Source organism: Natator depressus, chromosome 2, assembly GCF_965152275.1.
Source record: "Natator depressus isolate rNatDep1 chromosome 2, rNatDep2.hap1, whole genome shotgun sequence".
In the NCBI taxonomy this organism is placed as follows: domain Eukaryota; kingdom Metazoa; phylum Chordata; order Testudines; family Cheloniidae; genus Natator; species Natator depressus.
The window spans coordinates 94982167-94998593 of NC_134235.1; the positions used below are offsets into that span (position 1 = coordinate 94982167).

Consider the following 16427-nt stretch of genomic DNA (forward strand, 5'->3'; position numbering starts at 1 on the left):
CTCATCCACAGAGCCAGTTATCTCGTCATAGAAGGCAATTAGATTAGTCCGGCATGACTTGCCCTTGGTGAATCCTGTTCCTGATCACTTTCCTCTCCTCTAAGTGCTTCAGAATTGATTCCTTGAGGACCTGCTCCATGAGGCTTGCTACGTGAAAGGGATCACCAGTACAAATGTTTGATAACCACTGCCATAGTCTGATCTTTCGGAGTCAAATAAAAACTGATTTGACTAAATACGTCTGTTCATGTTCATACAATATACACAATCATGTATACAGTGGGGAGAGGGTATTTAAAAAAATACATGGGAACTATGCAGTTGCAATCTATTTCTATTGTGCCACCAAGGACTTATAATTATATTACTATACTATAACTATTATTATACTATAACTATTACTATATTTCAGCTACCATATACTTGAGCCCTGAATCATGTGGACAGATCCTCTTATACTGTACCTGTCAGTAACTGATGTGAAGCAGAGTAGCAACATGTTAAAGAGACCAATCAGTTCTTTCTGCAGTTGTTGCCTGACAGCAGTCTGTATGTCATCTGTTTCATCCTGCACCTGGGATTCAGGTCGCACCAGAAGGTCTAGCAGTGAACTTGAATTCTAAAGAGGGGAACAACATTCGAATCTTTGATTCCTATTCTAATACCCTGTCTACTGAGAATTTTTTTTTTTTTGGTCCACTTGTTATAAGTTACAATTTAGTATAATAATTTCACTAAAGAATATTTCTTTTAAAAACCTAAAATGTATAATTTTCTATTAGGTCTGCCAGTCTACTAAGCAGTACACAAGGAAAGTTCTGATCATTAAATCACAGTACACTGCATTATGAAGCAGTACTACTATTCAAGATAATGCAAATGTCACATGAATTATTTCCCTGAGATTCCAAAAAGCAGGTGAAAGATACACACATGCAATTGAGATATTAGTTCAAATTATATCCTTCTGTTTAGTACATTTCCTGAAAGACTCAATCTGATGGCTTTTAGTTGTTAATATATTTTATATTTAATGGGCTATCTTTTCAACAGTGCTCAGGTTCCCATTTAGGGAGATGGAGTGATCAGATTTTCATAATCAGTGAGAGCAACGAGGACTGATGGATGCTCCGTACTCACTTTTATGCTTAGATTACATTTCATTAGTACTCTTTAAAATGCAGAAGGTATGCCCTATGCAGGATCTCTTCCAAGGTAGAAAACCAAATAAATTATCCTTCTTCTAGGCCCATGTAGTTTAAAAAATAAAGCAACTAGTATCTTATGAGCTCAAGCACCTAAAAGTATTGCAGACTTCATCCTTGGTTAATAGTATTTTACTATCAGTTTTTCATAGTATCACTTCAAGAGAAGTTTTATTTATGAGCAACAGACAATCGGCAGTCAGTCCAAATAGAGAATGAATTGCCACCATTTAAGTAATATCATTACTACGGAGCATAAGCCTAACACTGAAATCATAGAGGTATATGAGTAGAAACCCAACATCATCATTTGGCAAAAGCAACACTTGCCATCAGAAGTCATTCACACAATAACCAAAAAAAAAAAAAAGCAAAACCTTTTACAATTGTTTAATGTTAAATCATCAAATTATTAGAAGTTGTGGTACAGACTACAAGGTAACCTATCACTACTAATGATAATAAAGAACTACAATTCAATTTTTGTAAAAACAATATAATTTTCTTTAAAACAGCAGAAACCACTTTGCTGTTTTCCCACCAGGAATGCTTTAACCAAAAGCAAACAACAACAAAATCAAGATGCCTTTTAAAGGCTATATTTGTGGATGGTTTGCAGCTATACCACTTTGTGAAGTCTGCAATTTATATCTTTCCCTAGGTATAGTCTTATGTGTTTAAACAGTACCTCCAGAATCCACTTTAGATGTTCTACCTCCAAACTCTTCCTCTGTTCCCTAAGCAACTTGTTTAGAAAACTTAAGACATCAGCCAGAAGCTTCTCATCTTCTGTAGAAGCTGGAAGTACTTGCAGAAACCTTTGGTACAAACAAACAGTATAACTACAGATTTCACTTTCATATCTGAAGCACATGACTTGAGATCTGAAATTCCAACATGATATAAAATATCCATTAATGTACCACCACTATGGACTTCTCTATAGTAAGGATTAAATTTAGAGAAATGAACAGAAGACAGGGAAAGAGCTATTAACACTTAAATATACTACCAAAACTAACTAAAGGGGAAAAAAGCTGAATTAGCTGCTTTCTTTTGTACAATTCACCTTTTAAATTCAGTTGTTTTAGTCATTTACTTTTTAGATTTTGCTCCCTTTCTAAGTGTAAATTATATATACTTGGCAACTAAGAAGCCAATTCCTTTTTAACATTTTTTTTTTTAAAATACTGAAAGCAGAGGATCTTTTCTTATCACTTTATTCTGTGGAGAAAAGATTATTAGGAAAACTCCAAGTATACTATACATCTTAAAGCTTAGATACTTAATGTTATAGGGGCAGCTGGTAGCAACATCTATTTAGGTTGCTTAACATTTTCCATTATGTAAGATTTTTGACCTTTTCCATAAGAAGCTCTCACATTTCCATTGTTTGTAGCAGGCCTTTGCTATTCACCAGGGGAAATACTCTCACAGAGAAGCGTTTTTTCTTTGTCCCGGGCAATTCCATTTAGATTTAGCTGAGTTCTAAAGTGTTCAAATCACCGTTTTCCATCTCACTTGCTTCCATCAGAAATGTTTTGGCAGTGTGCCAAAATTAATGACGATTCCAAGACTGGCTAAACCTGCCACAGTAGTATTAGCAACATCACAGATACACCTGTGAGCTGCCAGAGTTGCTGCTATGTGGAGAGGTGTGGGGGGAGAGAAGGGAGAAAGCCAGGCTTCCCCCCACAATCCCTCCTGCCTACTTTGCCCATTCTCAGCTCCAGAGTTCCATTCCCTAGTCCCATCTCCACCCCCCATGCCCCAAACCACACAGGACAAGAGCTTCTTCAACTCCTGCATGCAGGGAGCCAAGAGAGAGAGCCAAGCCAAGCTTTTCCTGGAGCCACTCCCTTCCTCCTCAACTCCCAGGAAGGGAGAGCAATTACTGAGCTGGGCTCCACTTGTAATCCCCTTAGACCTAGCATATGGCCCCAGCAGTACATTCCTATGGGGCAGGACCCTCCCCCATGCCTGGGTAGGGAAGAGAGCTAGCTGGGCTCTCCCTGACTGCATTCTGGACCCAGCACATGGTGCCAGCAGCCCATCCTGTCCTCTTCTGGATTAAGATACAGCTAATGTATTTAGTCCTGTAGCTCAAGAAGTAGCAGTCTGTGCTACAGTCATGAAGGCTATGGGTTCTAATCCTGTTGATGATGCATGATAGGGAGCATGTTAGTTATACATGTAGAGAAAACGGTCACCTACCTTTCGTAACTGTTGTTCTTCGAGATGTGTTGCTCATGTCCATTCCATTCTAGGTGTGTGCACGCCCACATGTATGGTTATCGGAGATTTTCGCCTTAGCGGTATCCATAAGGCAGGCTGTGGCTCCCCCTGGAGTGCCGCGCTCATGTGCTAGTATATCAGGCACCACCGGCCCTATGGCTTCTCAGTTCCTTCTTGCCAGCAAATCCAACAGAGGGGCAGGAGGGCAGGTTACGGAATGGACATCTTGAAGAACAGTTATGAAAGGTAGGTAACCATTTTTTCTTCTTCTAGTGCTTGCTCATGTCGATTCCATTCTAGGTGATGCACAAGCAGTATCAATGGAGGTGAGGTCAGAGTTCGTGGTCTTGCAGCTTGCAGTACTGCTCTCCCAAAGCCAGTGTCATCTTCAGCTTGCTGGGCAAGCGAATAACGAGACGCGAATGTGTGAACAGATGACCAGGAATCTCTTGGATTGGTACCTGTGCTAGGAAGGCCAGGTGGACCTTGATCGATGACAGAAACAAACCTTGGAGTTTGAGGTGCAGCAGATAATCCAGGATCTCCTGCAGCGGGGCCTTCTCATCCTGCATACGCCATTCTGAGGCCCAATATGTGAACCTTTTCCATTTGGACAGATAAGCTGCTCTCGTAGAGGGTTTCCTGCTACCCAGCAACCTGCTGAACATGGGATGAGCATGCCCATTTGTCTGCACTTAGCCCTGCAATAACCAAGCCAGCAAGTGCAGTGCCACCAGGTTCAGGTGCAAAAGGCTGCTGTGATTCTGGGTCAGCAGATCCGGCCAGAAGGGCAGCTACAGCAGGGCGGCTACCAAAAGGCTCAGCAACATGTCGAACGAGTGCTGGCAAGACAATGTGGGAGCTATTAAGATAATGCTTGCTCTGTCTTGCTTGATCTTCACAAGGACCTTGTGAATCAACGGCACTGATGGGAATGCATACAGCGCCCCCGACCACGGAAAGAGAAATGCATCTGATAGGAAGACCCTGTCCATCCCCAGAATCAAACAGAATACAGGTGTGCCATGACCTCATCAGGGATACTGTTCCTGACAGCTTAGTCCATCCTTGTGTAGAATATTGGTTTAAAGAGCTTCTACATCCATGGTAGCCAGGACGGCGTTTTCAGGAAGATCATGAATGGATTGTAGTTTCCTCAGGAAGTCAGTGGTGTCTCGAAGATAGCTAGGAGTGCTGGTAGCGTAGGGTCTGAGGAGAAAGTCCAAATAGCCAGATAATCCTGCTGTTAGGGTGCCAATGCCTCAGATGATGGGGCGTCAAGGATTCCCAAGTTTATGGATTTTGGGTAGTAGATAGAATACCCCTGGTCGGGGCTCTAGGGGTGTGTCTGTGTAGATTTGTTCCCATGCTGTAGCAGGGAGTTTCTTGAGCTGATGGTGTAGTTTCTTTTTGTACTCCTCAGTGGGATTGGAGAATAGTGGCCTGTAGAATGTGGTGTTGCCAGGCATCCTCTCCCCTGTAGGAGGGGGGTTTTGCTGTGGGAGCTGTGTCCTCCACCCCGACCTCCGAGCGGGTCTCCTGCACCAAACCCGGTGCCTCCAGCTGTTGCTCCAATGAGATAGCTGATGAGTGATGTGAAGGGGGCATCATCATCACCGACATGCCCCAAACGCTCCAATAAGGCCACTGTGCTAGCCAATGGCTGTGCTGCCAAGGCGGCGCTGTAGATGTCGATGCAGCCTCAGGTGCCCAATCACGCCGGTGGGGTCTTGGCAACTGCCCTTCTGTGCCTGAGGAATCTCCTTCCAGTGACCATGGAGGGGCCATCGATGCCTGTGTCTGCCTGCTGACCATCGCTGCCAGAGATCGGTGTTTGGAGTGGAGGGACTGGTGCTGCTATCAAGGGGACCAGTTCCAGTATCCAGGGGACCGGAATCAAGACAGAGTGAGCTCCCATGGGGCAGGCTACTGAGATCTGCACCAAGAGTACAACCGTCGGGAAAGCAAATGGTACCAGTAGTACAGAGACCAGCGCCGCTCCCTCAGCGATTTGCGTCGAGATGGTGGGAACCAGGATCGCAGTGCTGGTGACTGAGGCCAAGCCCCAGAGGATCTGGGCCGAGATGCCGGAGATCTGCGGCACAGAGATGGAGAACGCCGCCTTGTCTCGGGGGATCGGCAGCGCTCCACTGCCCCGAGGGGTCTTAGCAGCTGGCTTACCCTCGTAGGGAACCTTTACCACTTCCTGCAGCACATGCGGTGTCAGCAGCACGGGCAGAGGCCTCTGCTTTTTCAGCACCGGGAGAGCTTGGGAAAGCGTTGATGCTGCCAGAAGTTTGGGTCCCCTACCGCTCCCGGGTGTCAGTGGTGGATCCTTTAAGGGGCTAAGGGCCCCGACCAGGGAGGCACGTCCACGTGGCTCCGGAGTGGCAGGACAGCCAGAAGTGGGTCCTTTGCCTAATGCTCCATGGCTTTTCTTGCCTGGTGCCGGGGAGCCATCCTTCTTTGTTTTATTTCAGGGCACCGGCAATGGGGAGCGGTGACAGGCAAAGCCTGGTGCTGGGGTGCACTGCACACCAAGGCGCTAGGCGAGTTTGGTGGGACGGCTCGGAAGTCGGACAAAGGGCAGCCTCCATGAGGAGAGCCCGCAAACAACTATCCTGCTCTTTCTGAATTCTGGGTTGAAAATTTTTACAAATACGACACTTGTCCTTCACATGTGATTCCCCCAAGCACTTGAGGCAGCTGCTGTGGGGGTCCTCTACAGGCACAGGCCTGTTACAATCTATGCAGGGCTTATACCCTGGAGACGGGGCATGCCCCACCTAGAGTCCTCGCTGGGACTCTAACTTCTAACTCCACTTAATTACTTAACACTAACTACTATAAACAACTGTTTACAAGGTCTTAAGGCTCGAAGTCAGAAGAGACGAAACTGCTAGCCTTTGCTATGCAAGGAAAGGTGCTCCAACTAACCGCCATGGGCGGTAAGAAGGAACTGAGAGGGTGTAGGGCCGGCAGCGCCTGATATACCGACACACGAGCGCGGCACTCAACGGGGCGCCACAGCCGGCCCTATGGATACCGCTAAGGTAAAAATCTCCGACGACCACGCACGTGGGCACGCACACACCTAGAATGGAATCGACATGAACAAGCACTTGAAGAACTTGTTTTTACCTTTGTCCTTTGAAAAACACAATCTAGAAAACTGAATACAAAAAACTATCTTACAACAAGTTGCAAAGTCAGGCATACTAGGAAATGCAAAATTAAGATTACCTATGCCACTATTTGGCCCTCTTGTGCATATTCATAGATTTGAAGGCCAGAAAGGATCATTGTATGACCTGCTGTATAATAAAAAGCATAGGACTTCCCCAAACTAGAGCATTTTTTTTTTTTTTTTAAATCCAATCTTGAGGCAAATTGCTAGTGAAAGAATCCACCACAACCTTTGGTACATTGTTCTAGTGCTTAATTACCCTCTCTGTTAAGTGTGACACAGTCTTTAATTACATGATACTTTCTTCCACAAGACACTTGCCTCGTTCATTACACATACTAGACACAAAAGGGGATGAAATTAAAGTTTTCTGGACAGCCATAAATCTGGAGTGTCCTAACTTGCAAGTGCTTGACTTTGCAAACAAAACATTTTTTTAATGTCGGGCTTTTAACGTAATATACCTATATACCTTGACACACTACTTTGTAACCAGTGACTACACTCTGCACTTACGCTTACCTGTTGAATGCTGTTTGCCAAGCCACGACCTTTGAAGTGGTCCTGCAAGAGTCAGTGCTACATTTTAAAGCCAGCCTGTCATTTAAAATATAAAAACTCATCCTAGTCACAGCAGCTCTAACTTCCCTGTGGGACACAGCTTGAATTACTGCATTAAGACAATCCTGCAGTCCACCGGTTGTGTGCGTTATCTTCAATGTAAGAATGTCCTCTGAGGATAGCTTTAATGTGTCTAAAAATCTGAAAAAGAAATAAAGGCACGGAATGACAGTTAATAACCTACAACTTTTAGAATGATTTTAATAGCCACTGATTTCTTCATTTTTCTAGCTCTATTGAGAAAATTAACTCTGAACCTCTTCGATATTCATTTTGATCAATCATGTCTTTAAATAAAAAAAATGAACTCTGAGCTGTCTTGTTTTTAAAGGTTGGTTTGTATTGGGAAGCTATTGGGCATAATTAGGGTACTTATGTCTTCTCAGTACTAATGTTGGTAGCCACTTCTATGAGAATGCTATTTTATTTTTCGACAGAGTATACCAGAAAGAGTATGCTAGATCAGTGTGCATTTGCCTATGGAAAATCAGCATAAATATGACTGTCCTGCCATAAGGATGATGTTGTTAGTGGCTCTGCGCCTTCAAATGTCCTAAAGTAGATGAAACTTCCAAAGGATAGCTCCCTCCCCATTCTAATGAAGTCCACAACTATCATCAGTTCCTCTGCTTGCCCAGCCAATCTACTGAGTTGAAGTAGCTTTATAAAATACCCCAGCTTCACGCCCCACTGAGCATCACTGGCTTCTCCGCCCAATTAGCAGACAGATGTATCAAATTAATTCTATTTTTCGTAGTGATTTTCATGACTCAGACATCTGAGAGATGAACTGAAACCAAAACCCTCTCACATACAGTATACTACTCACAGGACATTCAATAGCAATGACAAGGCAAAGACGAGTGGCATTATCAACATGCACGATGCCACTTCATTATGCCCCTCTAAAGAGTTTCAATATAAATGCACCTTTGGAAAAGTCTCAGTTTGGTCAGCTTTGTTCCTTCCTTTTCCCCCTCTCCTTTAGTTAAAACATTTCTGCAATGTTCATAGGCATGGAGCTAGCAATATGGGCCCCAGATATCATAAATCCTATTTTAACTAATAGTAAGATGGATAATAAGACAGAAAAGCATCTTATCCTAGATAAGTTACTTCTTAAAAAATTGTTGAGATGAACAGAAACTTGAAGAACTATTTGAAATACACAACCACATCCTGTGATGTATGTGCAGATAACTCATAAGGAACTAGATATGTATATTGAAAATGTGCTCGTTAAGACAGGTCACCGGAAGGTGATAAACAGATTCCAGGGAGGAAGGGGGTAGTAAACACTTCTCTCTCTGGGAGACCTTTGTGTATTGTATGCTTCTGGGCCAACTCAATCTCCATAAAACGAATGTACATACTTTGAGACAGGCTCCATTTGCTGTCTGCGTCAGGTGCAGGCCCAAGGATTTACAAAGACAAAGGAACCCCAAGATAAGCATCTTAACAGGGGACATCCTGGGTTAAGGGACCATATTCAGTAACTGCATAAAAGCAGCAGAGAGGAGATGAGATTTCATCGTTCACCAAGGAATTTAGATGCTAGTGAGTTTGCTTGGATGGAAAAATGGATCTCAGTCAGGCTTGGTGAAAATGCTGAGAAGAAAACTTTGGGTAAGAAATTTCTTAATGCAGGAAGATAATTTATTAGTTAAACTTGGGTTCTAGAAAGCATGTTATGTTTTTATTTTGTATGTAACCATTTGTTCCCAATGTTCTTATTTATTATCATTTGGAGTCTCTGTTCTTTTATAACAAAAACTTATCTATTTATACTGAAAACAAGAATATCTCAGTGCAGTGTGTTAAGTAGACTGGTGATCCTGAATTAAAACTAGTAAGTTGGTGTGTACTAGTTCTTTGTGAGTAAAGCATCAGAGTCCTCAAAGTGTTCAACAGATCATGGGCTGGGCACTCCAGAAGGACGCTTGGAGGACTTGGGGGTTGGGGTGTGCCTATTGCTAACCTGTATAGGCAGAGCAAGGCCTGAGGAGGTAGTGCTTGTTTTGCCAGAGGCTGGTGGAGTCAAGCAGCTGATCCACTGCAGGTACAGACAAGGCCGCCTCACGCTAAGGGCAAGTGGTAGCAAGATGCCTCACAGCCCTGGGTAACCCTGGGAAGCATCACAGATATGTAAGCAGATAATTCAATCCTACTAAATAAATCAAATGCCCTTTGAGCAGAGCCAACTTGTAGGATATTTAAGCTCTGAAAAATACACCAAAATATAGCAAATTTAAGCACTTTTTAAAATTATGTTAAATATAATTCACATAGATATGAAGGCCAATTTCTTGTCAGACCAGTATAGTCCTTCAGGTATATAAAATTAACAGTTTTAAGGAAATTCCATCCCAAACCAACAGTAGATGAAGAATTTAAGTCAAATGTTTACTTCAGCAGGATATAGCACTCTCTAAAACCAAGATGAGCTGCCTCATGTTCAGCAACACTTAGCTTTATGGCTTAACCCTGCTTCCATTGTAATCAAAGGGAGTTTGTTTTTTAATCTATATTAATGGGAGTAGGAGCAGGCTCTAGATTTATCACAGAGCTGCAATTCAGATACACTAGCAGCCCCTGACAGCATTTTTCACAATCAGCCGGTATGTGATCCTTTACCACTTAAAATTATAGTGATTTTGAACCATGAACAGTTTGGACTACAATGCAATATAAAGTTAAAAGGCATTTAACGTTGAAGGAAGGCTACTTTAATTATATTATGATTCAATATAAAGATATCATGACTTACGCCTGTGCTTCTGTTTCATAGTTCACCAGCTGCAATAGGTTATCAATCCCATGGTACCATGACAGATTCCAAGCCATCTTAAGCATGTCTGACACAGCCTTTGACGCCAAGCAGTCAGAAGATAACAGCAAAACAACGGAGTTAGGACTAACTGCATGATGAGCAGTGACTCTGATTGGGAGGTGATACCTTTAGAAAAAATGTATTGAAATATTCAGTTATAATAAGACAGTCAATCTTTCAACCAAGGTTTTTTGAAAGTCTGTGGAGCGAGAAAAAAAAGTCACATTTACTACTTAAGAACACAGAACACAAATATGTCCTTCCCTTCACAAAAGCATCCTCTAGTCTGGAAGCTCCAAGTTCCCAGACTAAAGGATTGTGTGTGTGAAGAAAGATTACTCCACTATGAAGAAGCCCATTTTTTCCCTTCCAACACACTGAATACAGAGCCTGAAAAGGATTTTCTTACTACCACCACCTACCTGTAAGAGAGAGATAAACAAGTGAAGAACTATACTTTTCTTTGTTTCCATCTCCTTTGGCTAGGAAACAGTCTGGTGTCTGGGCTGCCATATAGGAACACCATAGAATTAGGTAGGTAAAACAAATAGAAATCTAGCTTCTCATTTACTACTACTCCTGCCACAACAACATGGTCAAAATATGACAGAATGCAAGACTCAAAACTGGGCCTCTGGGTAGAAACAAAAGAATAACCGTGTAATAAAGGGAAAACACTTCAATCACAATCCAACCCCCCAAAGAAAACAAATCACTCAAAGATGCTCAGAATGAAAATTTTTAAAGCATGCGAAGAATACACATGTATTGTGAGGTTTCATATTTACTTACTGATTTCCATGTAAATTTACTCAGTTTGGAAGTTTATTTTTTGTTTCATTTAAAAACTGATAGCCCTGAAATTCACCCTGACCTCTGACAGCCAAGCTGGGGTTTCTTGATATCACACAGTTGCATCAACAACAGATCTGTAGTTCAAACTAGTCCCTGAGTCACAACTCCATTATCTTTAGAGCTTACTGACACTTTCACAACCTTATTAGCCTGAACTGAAAAGTTTAAATGGGAAAAAAAATTATAACCTTTAAGGTGAGCAACTCTGATATGGAAACCAGAGCAGGGCAAAAACTATGGAATACCAAAAATGTCATTTTAGTCTCTTTTTTGGATAGATTCCTTTTTAAAAAGTGATGCAAAGGCCAACCTTAGCCCAAAATCTTTGTCAACCTCATGGGGAAAAAAGTGTGGGAGTGGGGTTTATTCCAATATAAAGGTGGTGTTCTTTTGTTGTTGTTTTAACTAAAACAAATATCCCTTGAAGTGTTAGCAATCCAAACACTAATAATGTTCTGGTGCATGAGAACTTGAAATTGGTTAGAAAGTGATTATTAATCAAAGTGAAACCGAGCAGTATATTTTTGTTAACCAGGCTGAGAAAACAACAAAATCCATGAATAGTTAAAAGCCCTGTGCTGATTTTAGGGAGACTTTCACATGTTCCCAGCTCCTTTTAGGATCTGGCCCTTATTGAAAAGTAGGTTAGAGCTTTAAAATTCTTTTAGTTTTAACAGTGTTACATATTATTACAGTAGAAACAAAGCTAAGGATATTGCCTAACAAATGATTTGCTCTGACTGCTAACTACTATGCAAAACCGTAATCACTTCACTGTCACCCTCACTAGTTTGCTTTTCTCCATCTATTGCCTCTCATCATATGCTTAGATTGTAAGCTCCTTGATGCACAGATGTCGTTTCTTTCACATGCATCGGTTAAATGTACAGTGCCTAGCACAATGGGCCACTAGTCCTTCTGCAACCAACAGTATTTTGCAGCTGACAGGTTTACAGGAAACATAAAACACAGAGCTGAGCAGAAAGTTAACATGACTCAGCATTCCAGGTGCTTAGTGTCTGAGGACCCAAACGTGCTTGAAATTATGTCCATGCTTATCTTTGCACTTGTAAATAATCTCACTGACTATCCATGTAAGTTAAACTCTTGCATAAGAGTTTTCAGGATCAGAGTATTTGTTAGTCTCTAAGGTGCCACAAGTACTCCTTTTCTTTTTGTGGATACAGACTAACACGGCTGCTACTCTGATACAGGATCAGAGTTTTTGTTGCTGTCATCCGCAGCTCACAACGGCAAACAACATTCCTTCAGCCTGAGTAGAGCTGAAGTTTTAAAAAAATAAATCAGAAATTTCAAATCAATTCAGGGAAACAAATAGAATTTTCATGTCTACTAAGTAAAATCTCATTGATATAAAAGCTCCATATTAGTTTACCTATAAAATTAGCACTTGGGCAAAAACACATAGTACCATTGCTCTTTATAACACAATTTTCAGAAGCCACACAGATGACTAGGAAACTTACTGCAAATTAACAAGTAAATGGAAAAAACAGAACAGTAAAGCTAATGCATCACAAAATATATTTTAATTTACTTTGAGAATTTTGTTTAGCTTTACTTTTAACACTTCATAATGCTATAGTGCATTTTGTAAAAACAATGAAATCTCATGAAACAATATGACACCTTACTTCAGCACTTACTTTTACATTTTTAATGGGTTGTGGGGAAAGACGCAGTTACCATCATTCTTTTGTGTCAATTTCAAAATGTACAGATTAGTGAGTTTCTACTGTATCTGTATTTTTTTATCCCAGGAATGTATTGGTCCCCAATGGTTGGCAGCACATAGACAAAAATAAAGTTAACTGTAAAGAGGCTTACCGTCTAACAATAGCTACAGGCAAGCTGAAGGCAGTTAGGTTAGAACAATTACTGGATACATCATCGGCCCTGCAAAAAGAAAGATTCATTAAACAGTAGTACTAGACTGAAATTCATCTTTAGCTGCTATTGCCTGACTTAAACCCTGCTTTTTCTACTAAGGAGACACCAATACTTCATAATTCTGATAACCTATCTTTTTATTTCCTTACTCCTTTCTGGCTCTTCACAGGATATTTCTCAACAAACAGTATATTCATATAATATTATTTTGTTAATATTGACTTGTTTGTAGACCATGCAAACAAATAAGGGCTTTTGCAATAATATTATAATTTAAGACATACATACTTTGGTATTTACCTCTAGAATATCTGTTGTATGTGTTTACTGTATGATAACATTACAGTGGCATAGTAAAGTGTTATGGTCAGTTCAAATTAATTCTGTATTTCCTCACCTAAAAGTAACAACTCTTTCCAATAAGTTTCAAGTATATGAACTGCAAGAAGACAATACTAACTTTCTTTCCAATGACTTAACATTTGTTTTGAGTGATGAAGCACATACAAATGTTTTTTTGGAAAGACAAACGTATTTTTAAACAGAATCCCAGCTACCATCAATCAAGCAGTATTATTTTTTCAAACTTTAAGAGAGCTTACTGCAGGGATCAGCAATCTTTGGCACGCAGCCTGTCAGGGAAATCCGCTGTCAAGCCGGGACGGTTTGTTTACCTGCAGCGTGCGCAGGTTCGGTCCATCACAGCTCCCACTGGCCATGATTCACGGTTCCAGGCCAATGGGGGCTGTGGGAAGCAGCGGCCAGCATATCCCTCGGACCATGCTGCTTCCCGCAGCCCCCATTGGCCTGGAACGGTGAACCGCGGCCAGTGGGAGCTGCGATCGGCCGAACCTGCGCACGCTGCAGGTAAACAAATCGTCCTGGCCCACCAGCGGAATTCCCTGACAGGCCGCGTGCCAAAGGTTGCTGAACCCTGGCTTACTGTTTAAATAATTGAGGAATGCATTTACAGAAAAGATATGCAAACAAACAATAAGGGCTTTTGCAATAATATTTTAATTTAAGACAAATAGAGAATTATTATGAAATATTTATATTGCTGTACAATCCAGAAGCCTCAGCCAGGTTCTGGCCCTATTGTGCTAAGCACCGTACAAACATGACTAACAAAGTATATATCAAATGGTAAGAAATGAAATTATTTCTAATGCATTAATGAAATGTAATGGTCAAAGATAATCTGTTGTGAGGTTAAAGGAAAATTTCGTATGCCTCTATCTTGCAAATGACTCTACAGGAGTTATTCAATGTAAGTGCAAGGATCCAACAACTGGATCAAGACCTTTGGATGAGGCCTTTAAAACCTAAGTCCACTGACATCAATAGAGAAACACCCCTTCATATCAATAGGCTTTAGATCAGGCTCTATATTAAATTGTAGGATAAATATTTTGTGCAAACTCAAAAACATAACAAGAAAATTATACATTTTCATACAAAGGGATAATGAAGAGAGGTATAATTAAATTACTATAGTTTTGCTTACCAGATTTCTTTTCTTGCTACTTCATCAAACAACAGAAGACAAAGCAATGCTGCACTTTCAGTCAGAACAGCACAGTCATCTCGGAATATCAAGGAAACTGAATAAAACAAGATAAATTTAAAACATTCTTCATTAAAACATTGGTAGTCAACAGTACATACAAGAGCATTGATATAACCCTTTTAACTCAAGAGGAGTACTAACTTCAACAGGAACAGAATCCTGGCTCAAATCAGTAAGCCATTTTTTCTTAAAATTTTATGCTATCTGAAGTAGCCACAGACTGATCCTGTGTCAGTGGAGAGTTTGGTATTTGTTTTTTGGGGGGAGGGAGGAGAGTTTGTAAATAGGTAGTCATATTTCAGACATTTTATTTCCATTTAAAGTACATCAAAGCCACTTCAAAGCTTTTTCAAGTCACCTCTCAATAACGTTAGCAGGATAGAAGGCTGCTGTGCTAATGACAGGCGTGTAATTGGATCAGCATATACAAGTTTTCGTAGAACTATAAGACATGGCAACACAATACATTCCATGATCTGCAGGGGAGAAAAAAAGAGTATGTTAATGTAGATGCCTCCCTATATGCAGTACTATATAGTCAAGTAAATTAGAAAATTCTTAATTTATGATTAGTAGACAACTGCCATGCTAGGAATTTCTACTATTTATCTCCTCAAAAGACCAAAAGCACCAAGACCTAAAAAACTGTTAACCAATAAGATTGAATCTGGAAATCAGTGCATCCTAACTGGCTATAATAAGTTCAGTGGGAAATTTTTAATTACTTCCAGGTGTAAACAGATATTTTTCTGGACCTCTAACCCCTCCTTGAATGTTCATTTCAAAAAACAAAATTAAAGTCCTGTCTATACTAGAAAGATTTCCATATAGCTCTGATTAAATAAAGTATAAATAATATTTTATACTTTATGGCATTTTTCATCTGCAGATCTCAAAGTGCAGCACAGCAGTGACTAAATTTTGTTATCCCCAAATTACAGATAGGAAAACTGAAAAACAGATAGGTAAGGTAACTTGCCCAAGACTAGAGTGTCAGTGGATTAGCCAGAAACAGAACCAAGGCTTCATTCAGAATGTAAAGAGCAGAATACATTTGGACAATTTGTCCAGTGAACACCAAGAACTAAAGCCACTATCTCTTTCAGATATTAGTATTTCAGAGACTATTCCATTACTTTGCTTTCCTTAGTTTCTATACTTAAGATTTGTTTTGTGAAATCTGTTTGCATCACTATAACTAGAGGCTGCTTCTGAGGCTTTATTTAAAACTCTGCTCTCCCCAGCGCTCCATTAGCAGCCCTACCCAAAAGGATACTTACAGTACAGTTTTTAAAAATTATTGAAAAGTTTATATTTCTATGTATATTTTTTCAAACTGGTGCATTAAGTTATCTTGATATTGTAAGCAGTCAATATCTAAGTACAAAAAAAACTGAATGCACATGGGAATTAAACCATGGTCTCACCACCATAAGGGGGGTCCCTTCAGATCAGGGTAGAGAGATCCTAGTGGAGAGTTTGCATAGATGTAGCTCATAACTGTTCTGTGGTTAGAGAACTTCACTCTCCAGGTCTGTCAGTCTAGTCACATTTCAAGAGCATTTTGAAAGTACTGGTGACTGACTTAACCTAGCAAAATGTTCAATATTCCAGTCATTAATTTTAGCCAAGTTTTTATTTATGATGGATATTCAGTCTTTTTATGATGTATAAGGTTTATTTTAGGAAAATGAAGATAGTGACTTCACCTTTCTATATCAATCAATCCACCTTCCTTTCCCACCTGTCCACTTTGAGCATACCATAGATAAACAAACAAAACCCACCAGCCAAAACAGAAGTAACACGGTTAGTGATAGCTTACTGTGATTTCCAAATTTCCTGTACACACAAACAACCTTCTCCCCACTAAGATTAAGAGAAAAATTTTCAGAAGTGCTTAAGTGACTTAATATTGACTTAGACTTGACTTTTACTGTGACTTAGGTGCTTGGTTAATTTAAGCACTAATTTTTTACTCTAGATTCACAACCAGTGCTCTTCCTCAATCAT

General features: G+C 40.5%; 1 protein-coding gene across 1 annotated transcript in view; it reads right to left on the reverse strand.

Moving 5' to 3' along the window:
• Positions 1-16427, reverse strand: part of RTTN (rotatin) — a 151885-nt gene that overhangs the window by 82500 nt on the left and 52958 nt on the right. The window contains exons 21-27 of the mRNA XM_074944710.1: positions 14773-14890; positions 14352-14448; positions 12782-12850; positions 10016-10204; positions 7150-7389; positions 1894-2023; positions 465-619 (exon numbers count right to left, since the gene is read on the reverse strand). Coding sequence (XP_074800811.1) covers positions 465-619; positions 1894-2023; positions 7150-7389; positions 10016-10204; positions 12782-12850; positions 14352-14448; positions 14773-14890 — 998 coding nt within the window. The remainder of the gene's footprint in view (positions 1-464; positions 620-1893; positions 2024-7149; positions 7390-10015; positions 10205-12781; positions 12851-14351; positions 14449-14772; positions 14891-16427) is intronic.